This window comes from Brachypodium distachyon, chromosome 1, assembly GCF_000005505.3.
Source record: "Brachypodium distachyon strain Bd21 chromosome 1, Brachypodium_distachyon_v3.0, whole genome shotgun sequence".
NCBI classification, from domain to species: Eukaryota; Viridiplantae; Streptophyta; class Magnoliopsida; order Poales; family Poaceae; genus Brachypodium; species Brachypodium distachyon.
Genome location: NC_016131.3, coordinates 49,080,124 through 49,103,490, shown reverse-complemented (window position 1 = coordinate 49,103,490; position 23,367 = coordinate 49,080,124). Strand labels below are relative to the sequence as shown.

Below are 23,367 nucleotides of genomic sequence, written 5' to 3'. Positions count from 1 at the left end.
CCACGTGTCAGCAAGACATTAGTGTTAGTCCAGTCCAGCCTGCGAGGGAAAAAAAGAAGAGAAGAGGGCTGTGCTGCTTTAATAACCGTGCTGCTGGCAACGGTAGAAGAAGAAAAAAAAATGAACGGGAGCCAGCAGCAGGGCAAAGGCATGGACCCTCTTTGTTGTCGCTAGCTTGCCCCTTGTGCAGGATGCAGGTGCAATAGGGGCCCTGCACTGCACATGCCATATCAATCATGCCATTGGGCACTCCACTTGGCAGATTTTTCATATTCCTTTCTCTGAGAAAGGGTTTTCATTCATACTTCATTCCATTTCACAAAACACAAACAAGGGATGGTGGAATACCATATCATGTCACCTCCTGCTGCTGATTGGTAATTATTACTAATTCAACACATTTAGTATTATTTTTAAGAAATGAAGATATGGAGAGGGGATATGAACCCATGTCATGCTTTCCTAGCTACTTGCTGGCTAGGATATGTGTGGGAGGGACATCATGTTTTATTTTCCTATCTACATTAGTAAGTCATCCCCTAGAAACCAAGACATCATCATACTCCCAATTTGCACGGCTTGATAAGGACATGGCTGGCTAAAGATAACACAAGATGTCTAGGACTAGAATATATTATTTTTTTGCTGGGATAAGAGTACTTTATTGATTAAATAACAATGCATTTACAATATCACTTATAATTTATTTTTCAAACCGCTAGAGAATTTACAATCAGATAGTAGGATAACTCAGGGCTCGTTTTAAACAAATTTTCGAGAGAAAGAAACAATATGACAATCCTAAAGAAAACTATGTTCTTTGGATCGGTTTTGCGGGAAACAAATTAACCTAAAAATTCTATATTAAACCAAACATGAAGCTAACATCATAAACAAAAATAATTCTTGACAGGAAATTCCCGTCTTCTCCGTAGGCGACATTCAAAGGCCTCCTGAATTTTGGCAATTCATCGGTATTATTACCTATATAATTTAACAAGTCATGACAATACAATCCTATATTATTACCATTCCGGAGTTTCTATATTCCCGTAATCCAAAGAAGGCCCTGAGTTAACAAAAAATCCTCGCAACCACTACATTCTAGTTGTACACAGGCTGGATGCGATACTCGACATACACAACTTTCTACATCGCGTCAAAATTTGATATGAAAAAAGACCAGTTCTTCTTCATATATCTTTTACTCTAAACTGTCAATCCTGAAATGTCTATGCACAGGTCATCCCATGAAAAACAAAGAACACCACTTTAACCTTATTTCTGTTGGGAAAATATATCTTTTTTCGCAAAAAGAAATAAAAATGTTGCCACATAGGGCTTACGTCCTGCTTGTCCCCAGGGCGTGTAGTTTAGTCTTTGTAAACACATACATCATGGATCGTCCAAAGTCCAACGCCAGCATCATCAGCCATCAACAGCAACAATTAATAATTGAATTTTTGAGTTATTGGGTTGGGAGAAAGTCGCACTTCTAAGGTCTTCTCCGAGACTACATGCCATAAAAATTTCTCCTTCACGCATGGATCATTCAATGATTTAGCCTTAGGAAATGCATATGGATAACCACTCACACTTGCAAGAGGCTATAGCATAAGCTTCTAGACAGTGGACCTGGACAAAAGAGGTGTGCATAGCAGAGAAAATGTATATGGGTGATAATGACCTGGTCTAGATGCTTGTCCATTTCTAAAGAGTTGTATGTAAAGAATTTTGCGTCTGCTAAAGAACCAACATCTTTGATTATTTACCGTAATATTATTCTCTATACATGAGTTCTTTTCCAACGAAAAGCCCGGAAGTCATTATTGACTTTTTTTATGCGATACATTATTTTTCATATGCATTGATTCTTAGTCCGCACCAGCTTTATAAAACCGAAAAAGAGGGAGTACAAATTTCACCTCTGTCTTCGACGTCACCTTTGGTCGCCGTAATTGACACAACTTAGACACCACTAATGTTTGTGTCATTGCTCATAATAATGCTCCATTGGGGGTTCACAATGCCATCAATAACAAAGTGAAAATAAAGTGCATTTGCATCGATTAATACCAGTCGATGTGTACGTGTAGACGGCTTGGACATGGACAGTTCCGTGGACCTCCATGTACGTCTGCTTCTTGACCTACTCTACACCATTTGTTTCCTCCTTTTTATTCTTCTTTTCATTTAGTGGTTCTTAATTAAGTCTGCCGTAAATTGACTGCAATTTGAGCAAATTGCAGTCTCGTTTGGTAGCCTTTTTTTCCTCCTACTCTGTCAGATATATTAGGAATTTAGGATTAATCTTCCATTGACTTTCTGATGATGGTTGGTTGATTAGTTGATGAGGCAGAGAGATTCTTTGGGCAGGTGATGACAAGCGCACAACAAAAAAGATCATCTTAATTCATTATGGAAGAAAGTTTATCCTCCCAACACACTCTCAGAGATCAATTAATTGTTGCTCAATTTTGTCATGATGCTGCATTTTTGTTCTGTTAAGCTTTTGGTGAGTAAGTTGTTGTACGAAAGGTGCAGTCCCTGTTGTCAGGTTTCAAGGACATGAAAAACAGAGTTGAATTGCATGGTAACTAGTACTTGATTTTAATCCTTTATGGTGAGATGTTCATACTTAAACAAGAGTACATGAATGCAAGTACAATGTGTTGTTGCAATGATCAGCTGATGAAACAATCCACGAGAAATTACATAACATGAGCACATGATGTTGAAATAAAGCAAAATGCAGCCATCCTTTGGCAAGAGGAGAAGAGTCATTAGCCTTAGCAATTTGCAAAAGACACTGCAAAGCCTCATCACTTGGCAGAACAGATGTCATTAGCTTCACATCACACAGGACAGTGGTACTAATTAAAACCAAGCCATGATGTGTCCTGACAATGACATGATTATGTGTTTTTTCATACAAAGAGATGTCATTACCAGAGATTTCACCTGTTTGGTCACCTACCCATGAAAAAAGACATTCTTGCAGATATGCTGGGATGTAAAACATGACTTGCAGATGCAAGTCAAAATGGTACACTAGAGTGAGAAAGGCACCAAGAGAGATTACAGCAGAAGTTTATTATTTCACTCTACACAATCACATTTTCAGACAGAAATCACGGAAAGCATGACTGGTAGAGATTTTTGGGTGGGGCGATGAACAAAGAACCATATCATCAGTTACAATTGTCTTCCAAGCAAAAGAATAACACATTAACAACTAGCACACACTTTCCCTCTACCACTATGTCAACATAATCATGCATCAAAGGGGCAAAGCACCGAATTAACAGTGTCACTGAAACATGAACAAGAAAACAAGAAAGAAGAAATCCCTCACAAACACAACCTCCACAACAATGCAATCTTTCCTTCCCAAAGAACCAACCCAGTTTAATCAATCATACCCTCCCTCTTCCTTCGCCTGAATCAGCAACCGCGCTCATGCCTTCCCCTTTCTCACCCAGCCTCTTCTCATCTTCCATTCCCTTGAGATGCCCGGCAGCCTTCAGCGCCCCGATGTTGCTGACATTGCCGAAGATCAGCACAATGATGCCGAGGAAGCAGCCGAGGAATGCAGCAGCGAACGATCCTCCTGCACGCCCGGGGCCAGCTGATGCAGCAGCAAAGCCGATCATTGCACCGATGCAGCGTACATATGCATACCAGATAGCAAATGCACCTTCCTTGCCCGGTGGCGAGGCGTCAAGCAGCAGGATACGACCAAATGAGTACAGGATACCGTTGGCTGTGCTCTGCACAAGGGCAATAACGATGATGTGTGCAGCCCTCCACCTGTGGTTCTTGAAATAGAACCCAGCACCTGACACGAACAGCGCGATGATGAACCCAAGCAGCTGCATGCGGACAGCATCAGCACGGATAATGATCTGAATTGGGTGGAGCAGTGGAAGCGAAATCAAGGGGAACAGGAAGTAGAGGATCCACAGCACGAGCACAAGGACTGGCTTGATGCAAACGCCACCAATAGCATACAAGGTGCCACTGGTGAAGATGCACATTGTGGCAAAAGATGACAGGAACACTGCTACTAAGCTTCCAATGGCCTGTGGGTAACGGGCGATGGTCATGCTGTAGGTGAGCTTGGTGAAAAAGTTGGGCTCAAATGCTGTGGTGGGTGATGAGCTGCTTGGCCTGTTTGTGAAAAGACCATGGCAGATGCCAATGAACCAGATAAGGCCACTGAAAATGGAGACGACCCAGAGGCCGGTGAGCTGGTCAGTGCGCCTTAGCATGTGATACATGAATGCAGCCATGAGCGCAGCCCCAATACCACCAATGGCAGTGCAGTACAGACTGAGCTGGCTAGCAGCAGCACGGCGACGAAGGACAAGGTGCTTGCCTGAATCATGAGCCGCAAGGCCACGGATCATCAGTCCAAGATTGCGGGTGTGAACGGCCTCAGCAACGATGATAGCTGAAGCAATAAAGAGGATGTAGAACAGGAACACCCAAACTGTCTTGAAGAAGCCAGTGAGGAGGCAGAAGAACGAGCCAAACGACGTGGCAGCAATGAGGATAAGCGACTGGTACTGTCCACGGTCAAGGTGGTGCGCAACCTGGGTGAGGATCGGCGCCGCAATGAGTATGCCAATTGCCCATGACAGACCACTCCAGCCCAGCGGCGACAGATTAGAATCAGCAATGGCAATGGAGTGCCTGGTCAGCCTCTGGTACCTGGCCACAATTCACAAACTTGGTGTGAGCTTGCATGACATTACCATGAAGTACAGGTAAAGATTGCATGACTAAACTAGGCATGGTAAAAATTGCAAGTAAATAGGAACACCAATGCTGTGGAGATGCACATTGCCTAGTGAAAATTGCAGTGCCAGACATCCAAAGGGTAGATGCAAGATTAAACCACTAAAAGTAGAAACTGTGTGTTGAGGTGTCCATGTTCACATATTTATGTGTCAACAACATCTTGTTTGTCATCAAACGGCAGTTAGTTGGCCCTATACAATTTAAGCATGCCATGATGTACCATACCTACCAAGTTGGCTGGACCTGCAGTTAGCCAGTTAGCCATCAACTACTAGTAACATTTGGGGGGCAAAAGCAAAGAGCTGTTCTATAACTATAATTACAACGGTAATGAGCTTCTTTTCCTGTTCAAAAGGTCAAAACAATGGGAGGCCAGGCCAAAGAGAAGAGGCAAAAGCATGGGCCTGCTTTTGTGCACTGCTTTTCTTGGTTCTATCAAAAGTGAGACAAAAGCAATGTAGTAAACACCATTACAGCTATGCACTAGATCTATCACCCAAAAAAAATGCACTACTAAATGGGCTATTTCTCCTGTTCAAAAATATATTTCCCCTATAAGGCACAGCACTAAGTACAGAAGAAAAGAAATTTTGTACTAGCGATGCTAGAAATGAAATATACTGGTGGTGTTTCAAGCAGTACTGCAGGTTAGTAGATGGGTACTATCTGAATTCTGAAGGCAATGGAAGCAAGTTTCAGAGGCCATATTTAATGAGATACACAGGCCTGCTCATAAATTTCACACTTATGGCTCCCACTGCATGTCTCCAGTACCCTCATCGATCCCATCACCTAATATGTTCAACCTTCAACGTTCTAAAAAATTTTAAATGGATTTTACACAGGCAACCCTAGGAATCTCTTGTTTGACCTTATCCTCCCAAGAAATCATGTGACCCTCAGGCGGGCAAAGCTAACAAAAAGAAACAGACAAAAAAAGATGTTGTTTTTAATACATGTATGTATGCAGACAGAGAAAATCTTGGGAAGATAATAGCTAAAGAAAAAGAAAATGAGATATGGTATGGTCTCACTGAGCTATCTAGGACCAAATAGTAGCCGTCTTTTGGAGCTTTGCACAAGAATCTCTTATCTGCTGCTACTAATAATTAGGGAGAGAGCAAGGAAACATGGAATCTATCAGGAATCGCGCCCTGTTTCTTCTAGGATTCATATATTTTTTTCGCATATACACAGCACAGGCAGGGAGATATCACATCTTTGTACTTCAGCAACAAACAGTAGTGCAAGGATAAAGAAATGAAAACGAGGTTCAAAAAATAAGAGTGAGCAGAAGGAAGTACAAGATCACGAGATGAAAGGAAGAGAAACGGCCAAAACAAATTGAAAACCTCAAGGCAAGAAAGCTAGACAGGGTGGGGGACACCGTGCTTCCCAGTTTGCAAGATAAAACAAGACTCTTTTTGGTTTTTGAACAAACGCTAGGTAAGAACAACTCAGAAGGAAATCACTAGCTCAAAGTCTTAAAAGGAAGGAAAGATCGTTGCTTCAAAAAACACAAGGATTTTTTTCACTTGCAGACAAATCTTGAAATCTAGCTCTATCTCACTACGAAGAGGGAAAAAAGGGGGAAGAAAAACACAAAAGAAAACAAATCACCAAATCTCTTCTCTTTTTTTAGACAATGAAATCTCTTCTCTGTGAAAGAAAGGTACTAGAAAACCCTACAAGTTCCCCAAATCACGGACCAAAAACCCCTCCAAACCCAAGGAGAACAAGCCCCCCAAAAAAATCTCCAAAAACAGAGACTCATCAGACAGAAACAAAAGAAAAATCTTCTGAACTTTGACAACAGAACAGAAGCAGAGAAGAGAAAGGGAGGAAGATTGTTGTTTGCTTACATGGACATCTCATGGACGGAGCAGGTGGCGCCCTTGACGACGTACTTGGCCTCCGGCGTGAAGTCTGAAGCCGGGAAGGCGACCTGGGTGACGATGGCGGGGAAGAGCACAGGCAGCAAGAGATGCGTGATGAAGAAGGAGCAGAACCCGTAGAGGTACCACCCGACGAGCTCCACCATGGCGGGCGGCTCCTCGGGCATCACGTAGGCGGGCGCCGCGGGCTCCCTGCGGTACGCCTCGCGCACCACCTGGATCTCCCTCGTCGTCTCCTCCGCCGCCGGCGGCTGCGCACCTCCCCCGCCGTTCCCGCCGCCGCCGCCGTTCTTGCCGCCGTTCTTGGCCATGGGCGGCGCCGCGACCGGCGGCGGGGCCTTGTCCTTGGCCGCCTTCTCCTTGGCCGCCACCGCGGCAGCCTTCTCCTTGTCCTCCTTCTCCAGCGCCTCCCTCATGCTGCTCCGTGGCTGCGGCAATGGCTGCTCCGACATTGCTCCGGGTCTCCAACGGCTACTCTCCCCTTCTTTAAGCAACGGCAGCAGCAGCCAGCTAGCAGCTAGCTAGCTACCGAGTGAGAGAGAGTGAGCAGCAGCAGCGGCAGCTACAGCTACCACAACCAAGAGAGTGTGTGTGAGAGAGAGAGAGCAGCTCAGCTAGGTGTGTGAGGTGGTTCTTTTGAGGTGTTCTTCTTGGGTTTGGTTCAGCAGAGCAGAGGAGGGGAGAGGAAAAGGTGCCGGATTTCAAAGCCCGGAATCAAATGGGGTTTTGGGCACAGAGGGAGAAGAAGAGAGAGAGAGAGAGAGAGGCGTCTTTGCCATTGGAGGCAGCCAATGGAGGGGTGGTTTTATCGTGGGGTTTTGCTTCTTTGCTATGGGGACCAAAACCAAAACAAATCAAATGGGTGCACTATTAGTCTACCATGCTCTTTTTTGTTTGTTTGGTGTAGACGAGTTGGCCTAGGGGCCGGAGGTCGTCACGGTGCGTGTCAATGATACGCGGTTCTACTACATGTGATGGCGTAGTGGTAAGGGGCTGCAAGCGGAGTATAAATTTTGGTTTTGGTTTCTTAATGCTTATGTAGTTTTGGGGGTAATTTCTTGAGTTGAGAGGTATTTATAATGTACGATAGCAAAGAGTATATCCTAGGATCGTGATCATGGACGGTTGGCATAGAATATGCATGGTTGGCATTTTTGTAGAATATTCAAGAACACAACAATATGGTTTCTTTGCTTTGTAGTTATCAAACAAGGAGAAGCATGTACAACTAAATCTTTACTATGTACAATAACATTTGTTATACTTTATATTAGTTGCAAAATACTCCATCGGTTTCATAATTCTTGTCTCAAATTTGTAAACAAATATATGTATCTATTCTAAAAAACGTCTAAATACATGTAATATTTCGACAAAATTATGGAACGGAGTTAGTACAAGACTACAAAATATGTGGATTCTAACAATTCACTGCTCTCAAACCCCCCCCCCCCAAAAAAACTTTATTCCCAAAGTGGAATCAAGGCTGATTCTTCTGAACCCTGAGGCGGGGACCCATAGCAGTTCCCAGCAAAGAGGAAAGATGGGCTGGCTGGGCCTTTGGATGCCCTGGCAAGGAGCTCCATTTCACATTTTCTTTTTTTTACTATTTTTTACTTTTGCCCTGCCTCCTAGGAGAGACCTGCCTGCATCTGGCCCCAGGAAGAGCACCAGTGCCTCAAGAATGGGAAATCTTGTTGCTTATCCATATCATGCCTCTTTTCCTTGAATAAAAAATTAAAAAATACATCTATCTGCCTCTTGTGATTCCCATCAGTTGTTGTTCATGGCTCCTTGCATTGCATGCAAATAAATCAGATCGACAAGGTTTTAATTTTCTTCGGTGATACTTGTAGCAACATAAATTAATACTCGTCAGCTTCGTTCTTGTGCCATTCCCAAAATAATACTAATTTCTACTGAGGAAACATGCTTCCGAAGTGCTTACTAGTCACTGTTCCGATGACGTCCGTCCGATCGATGGTGCTGCTGATGGACGGATGCGATCACCACCACGTCACCCCACAGACGCACATGCATTCCTAATTAACTTTTTTCTCGTGACAGCAACGTGCATTCTTTTTGTTTTTACCCTGTTTATATATCTTTTTCACGTCAATAAAAACACTGCAAATACTGAAAGTTTTTTTTTTGGTAACTTACTATCGTACTAATTAACTAACGTGCGTGTCCAACCAGAACAAAATTAACGTGCATGCATGCATGAGAGTACGTATAGGTATGAGACAGGTAGATTACATCAGGCTCTGGTGTGTGTTGTACTGGAATGGAAGCCCTTTTCTTGTTCTTGGCCTGGTTCATTTAGGACCTACCATGTGTAGCTTGTGTAGCAGCCAGCCAGCCAGCCTTCCCTTGCTCACATGGAGGATGCACTTCATTCGCATATTGCATGGTGAGAATTAAGAGGGGGAGTGCTGATGGATTAAGCAGCTAAACTAGCTCCGTCCAAGAGTTAATTGGAGCAACAAAACTAGTGCCAGCTGCTGCTTCTAGGGTTTTGGTCCTTTGCATGGAGGGGAGGTCATGCAGCATTGATGCATGTGAGGTGAGGACCAGACATCAGCCAACAAAGGCCAGGAAATGTACATGCATGCAACTTACCAAAGAAATGATCAAGCTAGTTAAGCTCTTCTCATGCATTTTTCTCATGTGAAAGTAAAGGGGGGAATCAAGAGATATGGTGTTGTTCATCCGAGCTTGAGACGGTGGAAACGTGTAGTGGTATATATATTTTTCCTTGTTTCGACGATAATTCTACTTCGCGGGCGCACCTGTTATCCTGAGTTAGGTTAGAGGAATTACGAACCGAGTCCTCGGTCGAGTTTTGTTGTACTAAAATGTGACTGGTCAACATTGATGCGAGCCAAATCAGATGTTGAATACATGGGTTGTGGCGACAGATACGAAAACCATATATGGTATAGGTTATAATAAGACGCTCCATCGATCCTAAGCCGTTCGATCATCGTCCTAGACGGTCTCAAACCGGGCCAGAAATTAATGAATTTAACAAGCAGCTCACGATCCTCGAACCCTTGCTACGTACCAAAGGACGGTACACCCCAAAACAGCTCAATTATTAATCAAGCCACACACATAAACAAACAAATTAACTAACAGACTCACCCATGAACCGGGTCCGGCCATCACCCCCTCCCACATAACTCAATCAAGATTCATTCATTGATCCAACATGGGCACTATATATCACACTATCCAAATATTTATCCACAACAACAATTAAATACACACCAAAAATGCAAAAAAAGGGCATGTGTTCTATCCATGGGTGTTTTTATTTCTGTTAGTCCAAGGTGCTCTTCTCTCCTTGGCTTTACAGGTAGTAGTACAGGATGATGATGATGAGGCACTAGTCTAGGATTCCAAATGCGCAGCAAGAAGAAGAAAAAAGAGTGAGAGAAGGTTCAATAAAAGGAAATTTAAAAAGAGAGAAGGGTCCGCAATGCAATGATGCCGGCATGCCCGTCCAGCTCTCTACTAGCTTTCCTCTTCCCGGGCGACCTTTTTGACTTGGCCAAGAGAAAAAAATAAGTCCTTCTGCGGCCCCGCAAATTAGCATTATTTGCAGAACAGGGCCCCTACTAGCCGCTGGCTGGCTGGCTGGCTACAGTGTTGTTGCTGCTGCTGCTAAACGGCTAATCGTATGCAAGCCCAGCCAGACAGGCAGCTGTTTCTGCTGTTCCCCAGGACCCCAAAAGTACTATACTCCTAGTCTAAGCTGTTGGTTAGGAAAAATATAAGTAAATTGGAGAGCAAAAAGAAACAGAGATAACAACGCATCTTGGCTGCATCCCATTGCAAACCGTCGTCTCTCCAGCTGTCCTAGGGCAAGAGTGAGAGTGATTAGAAGCTTAATTAGTCATTTTTGGTAGGACAGGTTAGAGATAGAGAGAGGTGTTAGGAATTTTAAGTGCTCTCTTTTTTCTTCTTCTAAAGTTCATTTTGGTAGGACAGGTTAGAGAGAGAGGGGGGTGATTAGGAATGAATTTTTAGTGCAATTGTTTGTCTTTGTAAAGTTTATTTGGTAGAAACAGGTTAGAGAGAGCAGGTTATGTACTATATGTTCTTCTTGTGATTGCCTTTGCTAGTGATCTCTTGTGTTTTGTGTGAGTGTAGTTAAAGCAGTTGAGTGCAGAGGTAGGTAGGTCAGGAGGATCACCAGCTCGACAGGTTTTGAGTTGGAGAAGCATTGCATTTTTTTTTAACATGGTCTGTGTATTGGTGTTGTGGCTGTCTGGGCTGGCTTGCAATCATGGCTGCTAGCTCATGCATGCGTTGTGACTTGTGTGTTTGTGTGCCCTCATTTATCTGCTCCATTGGAATCTACCGAAAAAACCAAACCACTATTAAAACACACAACAAAGTAAATAAATTGGGATAAACGAATAATACAAACAGGCGATAACTTACTTTTGTGTGAAACAAAAACAATTTCTTTGTGAAACCACAAAATAGGCTACGTATTTAGAAGCTTATGATTTCAAGAGAAACATCACGAGGAGACGGTTTCGATCACACGCTGTGGAGTCGATCCAATGAAAATCCCCGCATTCCAAAAAGACCCGTCGGCCTCTCAAGCTACAAATTGGAGCTCCAAACCGCCGGAGAGTATCGTGTCGAACACAACCGCCGGAGAGTAGAAGTAATACACATGGCCATGAAAATCCTTGCCTTCCAAACAGACCTGCCGGCCTCTCGAGCTACAAAGTTAACCATGGTTTGTAAATTTCGTTATATTTTCATGAGGAGGAATTCACATGTATTCGTTAATAAAAATTGTGGAGGGCTAGGAATACACATGATTCATTAAACTTTTTGTTTTTGCGAGGACCAGGGATACACATGGTTCATTATATTGTTTTATTTTCTGCAAGGATTAGGAATACACACTATTCATTTTGTGGGGGTAGGTATAGCAGTAGGCATGATTTTGATTTGAACTGACATCCAAGGTATTAGGAATTGAAGAGACCTCCTGGTAGTACAATGTACGGTAGTATGATCTGAGCATTGGGGGCCACCTAAGCTAAGCCCTACTACAATCCATGTACGGGTGTACAATTATTGTGTGAAAAATAAATAAATACTGGGAATTGGGATACGCCGATATTTGCTATAGCTTGTCCCTTTCCAACGGCCATTAACTGGCTGGCACACACAAGACGTTATTCCAGCTCAGAGCTAATACACCATCGATTTGCAAAGGCAATGCCCCAGCTGAGCTGCCACCAAAGATGGCTGGCCTCTCTATATATGTTTCTTTGTTTCAAAACAAAGAAGTAAATAATGTCTTCTTCGACAAGATCGACCTAAAGATTAATTGTGCGTGCACATCATCATCGGTGATGTGCCAAGTGTTGGAACATAAGATTGTGTTCTAATCACATTTTGCAAGTGTGCATTATCACTGATGTGCCAGGTGTTAAAAACAGAAGATTGTGTTAGGCACATTAATTACAAGTGCTCGTCCTTTGGAAGGTAAGTAAGGCTGCTTTAGTTCTTGTTAACCTAAGGTGGAGTACTCTGTACTTACCGTTTTCCCCCAAGTGTCAAAATTTTGGGAGAAAAGAGGGATGCTGAGTTGTGCATTGTTCTTTTCGTGATAAAGGACGGTAATGTCACAATCATTACTGATATATACAGTATATGCTAGAAGTACCCCTCTTTAATTAACTGAAAGGAAGGATTGGAAGGGATGAAGAACCTGATGGGAGATGATTGGGATGCGGTGCTGTGATATGACTTGTCTACACTACACTACACTACAATATTACACCAGCTGGCCGCTGCTGCAGACAAGCCTATCGCGTGTATCAGAATTTTAACTCCTAGTACTGATAGTAGTGGTAGTATAGTATAGCAATTAGTACCCAATTCCCTTCATCCTGATATTTAACATGCACAAAAAGAAAATAAACATTTGCCTTTCAGAGCAGTTGTAGTATCCTAAACCCAGTAATTGGAATCAGTATACAGATTCAAAGGTTTCTCCAATCTACAGTCTTGCAGTAGTAATAAGAGCATCTTGATCTCATTAAGCATTTTTCAGATGACAATAGCAAGCATTACATATCTGTGGGTTAGTTAGTTAGTAGTACAAATACTGCTGCAGGTATTTAGTCCAAGCGTCAAGTACTCCTACAACGAGCACGCGCAGTACATTCTAAAATAAACGGTCATATGCCATGACATGTGGCCCCCGTTCCTCACTGTCACCTTGCTAGTATAAATACACGGGTAGTAGTATTTGTCACATGATAACACACGAGGACAAGTTCGACCGATCCCATGTTATTTAGTTTGGCAGCATTGTTTCGTCCCGTCGGTATATGTAAAATCTTGCATTGTACTTTGCACAGGCGTTGGGAGCATACATAAACACTAATATACGGTGTATTTGGTCCAAGCAATTGAGAAGCTCCAAAACTGAAGAATTTTCTTCTCCCGTGCTCCAGCGTATTCTACGGAGGCGAGAGCCAAATGCAAGGCCCCCACTGGCCTGGATTTGCTTTACTTTGCTTTGGTTAATAAGCTCAGCAACAACTCCTCCGCTCCTATGCTGCCAGTGCTGGCTGCCAAAAAACTACTGCTGCCAAAAAAAAAAAGCTGCCAAGGATTCTGCTGCATGCGGCGGGCATCCTATGCGACTGACGCACGCTTCACTTCCCAGTATATTTATTTATTTACTGCTGTATCTTTGTTTACTCTCTTTCACCTCGCCTGACTACCTGAGTATCCGATGAAAATACCACTGGTTACCATCAATTATTAGCGGTATTCATTCGTAGACGCCTCATTTTCTTTCCGTTGTTCCTTTTGGTTTTCAGTCAGGGAGAAGAAGAAACATCAATGGTTCTTCTTCTACTGCTCCCTTCGATTCATAAAAAATGTCGCACATTTGTACTGGGTGTAGTATAAATTCTGTATTAAGTGAACGACATTTATAACTTCTGCAGGGGTTATTATTGCAGAAAGAAAGAAACCGCGAAGTGTAGAATGCAAGCAGAAATACCTGTATCTGAACGCTACATCTGTATATGGCTGTACTGTTGATGCTTGTACGGTGGGTTGTTGTTGAGGCTTCGTCCCGTTGGTTTCGTTTGCACGTACTACGGTCAAAGAAAAGGAGGAAAATGGACTGCACCGAACCGCTTTTGTTTGTTCAATCAGATCCCCATTGACAGAGAGCCAGAGCCCATACGATCCATGACCTTGAGAATGCTGTGGGATTCGAGAAGAAGGCCATACCAGGAGAGTCAACAAAGGCCTCTGCATTGCAATGCACAGCAGGCAGTCTTGATCGGCTACCACGTACTGTATGTACCTACCTAAGCTAAGCTAAGCTAAGCTAGCTCCTGCTGAGCCTTGCATAGCAGGCAATAGCATATCTTCAGAGTTTTGAGCTGCCGTTTCTTTCTCTCTTTGCCCATTCCTCCGTCAGGTGCACGCCACCCTCTACTACGCCCAGGCGTCAGAGGAGGAAAGGAACCAGGAATGGCCCCTCCTGAGATGATGCTCCCCAAGCTCTTTGATGGGGGGCCAAATGGCCAGTGATCCCAGCGGCAGCAGCCATCAAGCGCCCAAAACTTTGCAGCAGCACCAACAACAGCAGCAGCAGCATTATGCCCATGCTTCGAGTTGCCATTGACTGATTGACAGCAGCGGAGCAGCCTGATTGGGGGATCGAGATTACTCCTTTCCAGTTTTTTCTTATGCACAAAGCCATTGTATTGAGTCATGCTTAATTGATATAGCTGGGAAAAAGAATTGGTGTTTCAAACCTCCTCAGTGACGACACTGGTGTTAATTAACGACAGTCTTGTTTGCAGACAGTTTAAGCGGGTAAATACAAACATAAGTTCCACCTGAAGAGACGAAGACAAACACTGGCAGATCATAAAAGTTTGATTAGCAGAATGAATTAATGATGGACTCCGTTCTCCTGCATTCTGCTCATCATTGTTAGAGATTCTAGGATGAATCCGCTTCATATGCCAATGCCAGCCAAAACAAAAGAGAGCACCTTTCTCACTCAACAGCATTCTAATCAGAAAGCCATTAGCCAGTTAAAGTTAGCACAGGACTGCAAAAACAAAAGGCATGCGAATTAACACACTAGTAAAGTGTGGCAATCTACAGAAGAAGTCTATCGAACACGCAGGAAGCGAGTGTGGTGATGACTGAAGAATGAAAATGTGAAAGGGACACAATCACCTTCCCTGCTTTCTAAGCATCTTCCTCCCTCAGCAGTTTCTTCTCCTTGATTGATCTCAGTTTCTGCCTGCGCACAAAACATATACAACAAGAAGTTGTAATTAACTCCCCCTTCTTTTCTCTTTTTTTACATTTTCTAAAAAAACTTCCCCTTTTTTTTTCATCAGTGGGTCAGAAAAAATAACGGATGGCTAAAGCCGTCATACCTGGGTAACAGCAGTACCACCACCATAGACTGAAATACAGGCAGATAAAACACAAGAAAAATAGATTGAACAGACCTCAGGCTTTAATCTATCACGAAAAATGCTAATCTTGATAAATAGCTGTCGATTTGACATTATTCTGTACAGTATGTACTAGCAATCTAGCATGATGGCAAGGAATATTTGGTTTTAAGCAGCTACGGAGATTGTACCTATATCGACAAGCTCATATAGATACTGGGTTCATCTAGGTGCACATGGTGACACTTGCATTGCTACTAAGATTCAGTAATAAATTTAACTCGAAATGTAGCATCCAGGAAAGAATTAACAAAGGTCTTGTGGAAATGTCAAGGCTTTCATATCACCGCCATTAAGTTCAACACTTGCATAACGGATGCGCATCTCTTCTCCTACTGCTGTGAAATGAAAGAAAGATTCCATGAAGCACGCTAGAGAAACACCCAGCCACTGTCCCAAAATTGACGATATTTTCCACGTAAAATGACAACAGTTCCAATTACATCACAAACTTGGCTAAAATGGTTCTCTGCTTATTTCGCCTTTTCCGGCGGCACATCACATTACATTTATATCTCCAAACTACCAAATCCTCCATCTCTCTGGCCAAAAACTCGGCTCGTGCTACCAAAAAATAAGACTCATGACCACCCGCCAGCCTTCCCCCTCCGCAGGAAACTCGGCAGTAGTTCATCAGTATCCGAAGCCTGGTAATCAAGGCAGAAAAGCAGCAGACATCAGCAACATGTTTCATGCAAGTGCTAACCTCAAAAATTCGCGAGAACATAGAGCGTGGAAGAAGCATTGGTGCTGGCGTTTGCCACTTACCAGAGTTGTCCATGGGGTTGGCAAGCGGCGCAGGCTCAGGCTCCTTGATCTCCACGACCACCACGTCCGATGTGAGGAACGTCTTGGCCACAGACGCGGCGTGCTCCAGGCAACATCTCACCACCTGTGTATTGAGGAAAACAGATGACGATCATTTAGTTCAGCAGACAAGGTGCGGGAGAAGAGAGAAACTAAACCATAATGTCAACCACATTGTTGCTTGCTTTTCCTTTATTCCTTTTGCAGTTCCCCAAGTTCTTTTCTTTTCACTTCATTTTTGCAGTTATACTGAATTAAAGGATTTAAAGCTAATATATTAGGTTCCCTTATCCATTTGTTTCCCTTTGTCTTTCTAGGACTAGACTCTAAGATTAGATCTGGACACTATTCTAAAGTAACAAGAATATTAAACATAGACAAAAAGGGTAACTGCCTGGGAGAAAACAAAATGATGCCCAAAGTTGCACGATGGGGTAACATGACTGGAATCCATTTCATTTCATAACAGTGTAAGCAAAAGTGTGGAGAGGCTACAAGGACACAGACCTTAGTGGGGTCAATGATACCAGCAGCCATCAAGTCCTCGTACTGCCCAGTAGCAGCATTGTAGCCAAACTTGACGTTATCGTTACTGAGAACCTGGTACAGCAGAATTTTCCATGTTATTCAGATCCATGCATCAAAACATGTACTTTCGAGTAGAAGAGCTCTAACCTTCTCAGTGACAACACTGCCATTGACACCAGCATTCTTAGCGATCAATTTAAGTGGGTAGCACAGGGCCCTTCTCACTATTTCAGCTCCAACCTACAAAAGTTGGCAGTAAAGCATGTCAACTTCAGATGCACAATAATTCAACATGATTGTTTCTGACCAACGAACAACGGATCACATCGGTTGCACGGGTTAGAAGTCTTGCATAGTTTCTTTTCTGTAATGGAATATTATTGTAGAAGACTTCAATGCAGTCAAAGTAGATTCATTTGGTTTTCACCTTCTGCTCCTCGTTCTCCAGAGTGTCCTTGATGGCATCAACTTTAGCCGCCAGTCTCAAAAGAGTGCACCCTCCACCAACAACAATACCTTCCTCCACGGCCGCCTGCAAAGAGAAAGGAGCACATGAGATTGTTTCAAGAAGCAACCAAGTTTTTGAACTTAGTTCTGCTTCTTTGAGAAGCAGAACAAATCTGACAGCTCAAAGCGTTTAATTACATTTCGTACTGATTTACCTTAGTTGCATTTAGAGCATCCTCAACTCTCAACTTTTTCTCTTTAAGTTCGGTTTCTGTTTGTGCTCCCACCTATCAAGTAAAAAGCCATGGGTTACAGTTACAAGTTACAACGTCATTTTTCCTTCAAATAGGGAATCAAGGAGAAGAGCAACATGGTAAAGAAAAAGTATGTTCTTTGCTATACCTGAATGACAGCAACACCACCAGCAAGCTTTGCAATCCTCTCATTGAGTTTTTCCTTTTCATAATCCTGTTCTGCTACCTGAAAAACAGCCATAACAGCTTAGAATCAGACTTCAGATGTGTTTGACAACAAAAAAGAGAATCCAGCAATGCAACGTTTCCTAAGTCTACAACAAATAAAGCAACAATGCTCATTGTTCATATGAATGAAGCATGTAAACCAACCAAACTACATTCTCACACGGGAAAGAAATTCCAATCTATGCCCAGGACAAAGCGCGATGAAATGCAGCCTCCATACTGAGTCAAGTGACATATAGAGAGGAAGAAAATGTCATACCTCGATGAGATTTTTGATCTGTGCAACCCTCTTAGACACTTCTTCCTGGGTGCTGCCGTCACCAACAATTGTCGTTGACTCTTTGTTAAGGACAACCTTTGCAGCCGTTCCTAGAACTGATTTGTCTGCCTTGTCAAGTGACAGGCCCACCTCATCTCTGATGACAGTTCCTGTAGAAACAGAGTGTCACAAAAAAGAAGCACCGGTGACCTTGAAAATACTCCAGATTATACATTTGACCCACCTCCAGTCAGTATGGCAATATCATCCAGGTACTGGGTCTTGCGCTCTCCAAAACCAGGGGCTTTGATAGCACAGATCTTCAGAGATCCTCTAAGCTTGTTGACAACAAGGGTAGCGAGAGCCTCCTGCTCAATATCCTCAGCAATTATCAGAATTGGGTATTGACCCCTGATGGCTTCCTCCAGAACATTTATAAGATCCCTTGCGTTGGTAATCTTTTTGTCCACCAAAAGCAGCTGAAGAGCGAAGATCATAACATGTCAATTATCCGAAACATAAAGTCAGTGAGCAGCAGAAAAAAAAAAACCGATAGCTCATGTTCCAAGTTACCTTGCAGTTCTCATACTCTGTGGTCATTTTCTCACTGTCAGTTACGAAATAAGGAGAGATATAACCACGGTCAAACTGCATTCCCTCCACAACGTAGAGATTATTTTCAGAACTTCTCCCTTCTTCAAGGGTAACCACTCCCTTCCGTCCAACCTTGCTCATAGCCTCTGCTATCATGTTACCGATTTCATAGTTGTTGCCAGCACTGACCGCAGCAACATCTGCAAGCTCACTATCTTCAACCTGCCGAAAGGAAACGCTCACATAAATACAAGTAGTAAAATATTATGTATGCCATGCATTAGTTAAAATACTTCTAAGGAACATATTGCAAGAACTATGCACATTTGACAGCATTGTAGCCTAACAGTTAACTTTACCTCCTTTGACATCTTCTTTAATTCCTCAACTAGTGCTTTCGCTGTTTTCTCGATACCACGGGTAATTTGCACAGGATTAGCACCGGCTGCAATAACCTGGATAAGACCAAACGATTGTCAGGTTTACAGAACAGAACAGTGATACCACACTCAAATCATACAGGTAACAACAAGTCTCTGTTAGAGGCGTACCTTCACACCCTCAGCAATGAGACCCTGAGCAAGGACCACAGAAGTAGTTGTCCCATCTCCAGCCAAGTCATTGGTCTTTGCTGCAGCTTGCCTAACCAGCTTCGCTCCAATATTTTCAACAGGATCCTCCAGCTCGACCTGCAGCACAACACTTGTTACTTGAAAACCTTGTTGGGATTTTAAACTAATCATGAGTTGCACGACAGTCACAAGCTTCTAGTTCCGACTATTCTAGTTCTAGTAACAAAATCCAACACTCGGCAGTTCTTCTTATGAGAAAAACAAAAGGTGCACCATCAGCATAGCAAAGGCAACAGCTAACTAGTTAGGCTTATGTGCTCATCTTCTCAGAAAGAGATACAGCAAATTGAATATGGCATGCAAAATCATGTGCAGCAAGAAGAAAGGAACAAGGAAATTGTAAGTGCAAAGCTGATAAGTGAAAGAAATGGCATTGCAATGTACCTCTCTTGCAACTGTAACACCATCATTGACAATCTTAGGGGACCCATACTTGCTCTCCAAAACAACATTCCTTCCCTTTGGTCCCAAGGTAACTCCAACAAGGTCTGCGAGCTTATTGACTCCAGCCTAACATATAGGAACAACTCATTAGCATCTGGTCGTTAGCCAAGGCTCACCAGGCCCCAGCAAATGGTCAGAACTCAAAATTGAATGTCCGAGAATGTGAATCTCACCTGGAGCTTCTTGGTAGCTGAGCCATCCTTGTTGAAGTACAGCTCCTTAGCTGCTTTTACTCTGAAGTTGCATTTCCTCTGAAGGCGCACATTTCGTGGCCGGCTGGCAAGGGAGATAGATGATACTGAAGATAGTGAAGATGACTTCTTATCTGATGCAATACCAGTTGCCATGAGGCCAACAGTAGAAGTGGCACTCAATGTTGAAGCCATGTTTCCCTGTGTAGAAACGATAACATCAGCATGACAAAATATATACAAAGCCCATACAGCCTTGTAAGCACAAGAAAAAGAAATTAAGCCTCACTTAAGATAATTGAAGTGGAGGCAACAACATGCCACTAAGGTACTAAATGAATAGAGACACTTGAATTGTCTGTGTATTGAAAAAACAGAAACAGAAATGACCGATGGATGTACGAAGTTGCATGCGTTTTGGTGTTCTGTCAGGATAATACATTAAAACCGCATATTATCCTGAGGTAAATGTGTTCAGGCATCAAGGTTGGGAACAATAAAAGAAAAATTGACAGGTAGATTAGACCCAGTTAATATTCCAGATATACATAAAACCAAAGATACATCTTGAGCAGGGTGCTCCATGTAGAAGTTCGTGAACAGAAATTTTCTGTTGGCCAAAAGTTTGCACAGGCGGCATTTCACTACCCTGCTGCTCGCACATCTTGTATCGCGACGACTACAAAAGTCTACCGCTTCACTTACTCCTTACACGACATCACCCTCCCAGACAGTCTTGGTAATTAAAATCGGATAAGCAATGAGCGAGCAAACATTAAAAGTACAGCCCATTGCCAAATTGCATTTTTGTTTGCCACCACGCTGGCAAACGCAACAAACCAAATTGGTGGATCCCAAACGACCTGTGGAAAACCAATTCACTTACAGTTTACATCACTTCCTCGCAGATGTCGCAAAAGCAACATGACCCTCTCTTTTTCACACTAATGCACCACCAATTCCAGCGTTCTAGTACGTACTACACTACAACTCAAGCCACGGAATCTGGGCACAAAACCCTCTACCACTGCTAGCAACTATCCAGCCATAAGAGAACACCTAAAAAACCGGCCAATCCAAAAGGAACTGGAACCTCCTCGCAGCTGAATTCCAGCAGAGGGAGAACTACACCAGGACCGACCGACCACCAGCCCATCTAATCCTCGAACCAGGACGGCCGCCCAAATGCCACGAACAACAACCCAGCGCCGAATTAAGCGAGCGGAGCGAAGAGCGGCGGCGAGCTGGGGAGGGGGTAGAGCAGGGAGGGATTCGCGGTCGTTACCTTGGAGGAAGAAGCCGGCGGGGCGGGGCGGAGAGGATAAGGCGAGGGCTGAGGGCAGTGCGGGGTTTGGTTTGGTTGTGGGGATTGGGGAAGGAGAAGAAGAAAGGGATGAGGTCTTAAATACACGCCAAGAGGGTTTTACAATACTTGTGTTTGTACCCTTGGATAAGCGCTTATTTCGAGACTCGTCCAGGGTAATGTCGAGAAAGAAAAAAGTTCCGACCAAGTGCTTTTTTTTTTCCTTTGAGAGGAAAATCCACAAGTTATATTCCCTCGGTGACGAAATATTACATATATCTATACTTTTTTAATATAAATACGTCCATATTTGAACAAATTTGAATGATTTAATATGAGACGGAGGAAATACATGCATGTCTAGAGAATGGCCGCATAAACACATTAGGGTCAAAAATTCCCTTGTGCACATTATACATAAACACAGCATTGTGTGTCCATAATATGTCTCCATGCCTGCCGAAGATACTGATTGCAAAAGACCGCGAGTGTAGATAGCGAGTAAATCAATCTAGCTACACAATCATCCATGAAAAGAAGACATGACGAGTAGAGGTAGCGAGTAACTTATATATGACTCGAAATTGAAAACCCGTAAAAAACACTCAAAGTTGATTGCTATAGTAGTGTCGAAGCTTGAGCACGTAGTATCACCTATGCAATCAGAAATTCAACATAGCAAACGTACGACGGTGTATATGTATGCAACGAATCAAGTAACAGTATTAGCACCCTTAATTAGTACAAAGATGATGATAGGGAGTCGACCGTGAACAGACGATCTTAGCAGGGGCTCCACGGTGAACATTTCCAAAAAAAAAAAACAATCCAGGGTGCATTCTAAAATTGGCCTGGGCGAGAGCACGCTCATTGGATCTAGGCGCACGGCCTCGACCGTTGTGGAATCGTCTAGAATCAGCAGCAGTCCTCCGATGGGCCAGGGACCAGGAGCGTGCGATCAACGAGCCTAAATGGGCCGGATCGTCATCATCGCGACATGCCCGTCCTCCGATGGGCCGAAAGCACGAAAACCCAAAAGTCAAAAAAGAGAAAATGCGCCGTTGCCGGGGATCGAACCCGGGTCACCCGCGTGACAGGCGGGAATACTTACCACTATACTACAACGACTTTGTTGCTCTACACGAATAAAACTGATTACATACTACTGCAGTCTCATATTCAGTGACTCAAAGATCACCAAATATGAATGTATCTGTATCCAAGACGTGTAATATTTCGTCACTTGGGCTCAGTTTGGCATTGGAACTATGCTGCGCTGAACTTATTTTATAATCTGCTGTGGAAAAATATATACGAAACTAGAGAAAAGTTGGTTAGCCAAATAATGAAAATCGGGTGGGAAAAACGGGATTATGAAAATCCATCGCAATGACAAACACAGCCTTAATATGGGCGAAGGAAGTATTATTTTACTTTTTCGAAGTTTTCATCGAAGAAGACGAGCTAGTGAAACCGACCGGTTTTCATACATGGAAACAACTACCTAGCTTGCACATGCTTGCTTGGAACGTCCTGTACCCCCCCCCCCCCCCCCCCGGTCACGGCACCAAGCGTTGCCAGTGAGTTAGTCCCACCTCGCTAGTGGGAGGAGGCTACAACCAGCATATAAGGGAGAATAGCCACTCTCTCATCAATCCGGGCTTTAGGGATGAGGAGGGATTTTTGCTTATATGGCCACCTCGCAAAGTGGGAGTGGACCACGACCATCATATAAGGGAGAGTATCCACCCTCTCGTCAGTCCGGGCTTTTTGGGATGAGAACGGCTCTTTCCTTATATGGTTGTGTCAGATGCGCATGAACGACTGAACACACACCCACTATTTTTCCATGCTCTACCCCCATTATTTGCTTGCAAATCAATTTCACACTCTTCATATTCCCATGTGTTGTGTACAAAATGTGTTTCTGTTGTTGCTATTCTAAAGAAACCTTACTCAGCATTATACATAGGCAAGTTTATAGAATTATTTTACTTCCTTAAAAGGACCTAGACTAGCTACAGGGCTGTGAGAGGTCTTCTTACCGTGGCAGCCAAGTTCACCCTCTCTTTACTTCTTAATTGCTCATTTTTACAAATTGCTTCTCTACTCCACTGGTTATATGGTTGCGTAACTGATTGGTAGGGGACTAGTGATTCGCATGCCATGTACCGGTGATGATGGATGGATGCTTACGTCGGCTAATTTCACTGGTCTGTGACGATCACATGGACGGCGAGAACTCTAGAGTCAACTTTCTTTAGACCGAAAGGAAAGGCTTGTTACATCACCTCAACGCCACTTTTCGCCTACCTGGCCGATCCTCATCTTCTCGCGCCCACCGCATTCTGCATTCCAATGGCAAACCCTCGCACCTCGCCGTCGCTTGATCCTCCTCCACCCCCAACTCCCTTCAAGTCATCTCATGGCGCCTTGATC

The 23,367-nt window shown here is 43.4% G+C and overlaps 2 protein-coding genes and 1 non-coding gene across 3 annotated transcripts; all 3 read right to left on the bottom strand.

Annotated features, from left to right (window-relative positions):
- Positions 1-3,078: 3,078 nt before the first annotated feature.
- LOC100837719 lies at positions 3,079-7,481 on the bottom strand. Its single transcript, XM_003557107.4, has 2 exons — positions 6,666-7,481; positions 3,079-4,713 (listed from the first exon to the last, which is right to left on the bottom strand). The coding sequence occupies exons 1-2, from the start codon at positions 7,148-7,150 to the stop codon at positions 3,417-3,419; spliced, it is 1,782 nt and encodes a 593-aa protein (XP_003557155.1). The 5' UTR covers positions 7,151-7,481; the 3' UTR covers positions 3,079-3,416.
- An 8,151-nt stretch (positions 7,482-15,632) lies between these two features.
- On the bottom strand, positions 15,633-21,039 carry LOC100837414 (ruBisCO large subunit-binding protein subunit beta, chloroplastic). The gene is made up of 15 exons (XM_003557106.4): positions 20,911-21,039; positions 19,608-19,826; positions 19,375-19,500; positions 18,910-19,047; positions 18,718-18,813; positions 18,338-18,580; positions 18,009-18,243; positions 17,765-17,934; positions 17,426-17,503; positions 17,239-17,310; positions 17,004-17,108; positions 16,724-16,816; positions 16,556-16,648; positions 16,010-16,133; positions 15,633-15,888 (listed from the first exon to the last, which is right to left on the bottom strand). The coding sequence occupies exons 2-15, from the start codon at positions 19,818-19,820 to the stop codon at positions 15,875-15,877; spliced, it is 1,800 nt and encodes a 599-aa protein (XP_003557154.1). The 5' UTR covers positions 19,821-19,826; positions 20,911-21,039; the 3' UTR covers positions 15,633-15,874.
- Positions 21,040-21,984: 945 nt separating this feature from the next.
- TRNAD-GUC lies at positions 21,985-22,056 on the bottom strand. The gene has a single exon. It is a non-coding gene; the product is annotated as a tRNA-Asp (tRNA).
- Between the last annotated feature and the right edge of the window lie 1,311 nt (positions 22,057-23,367).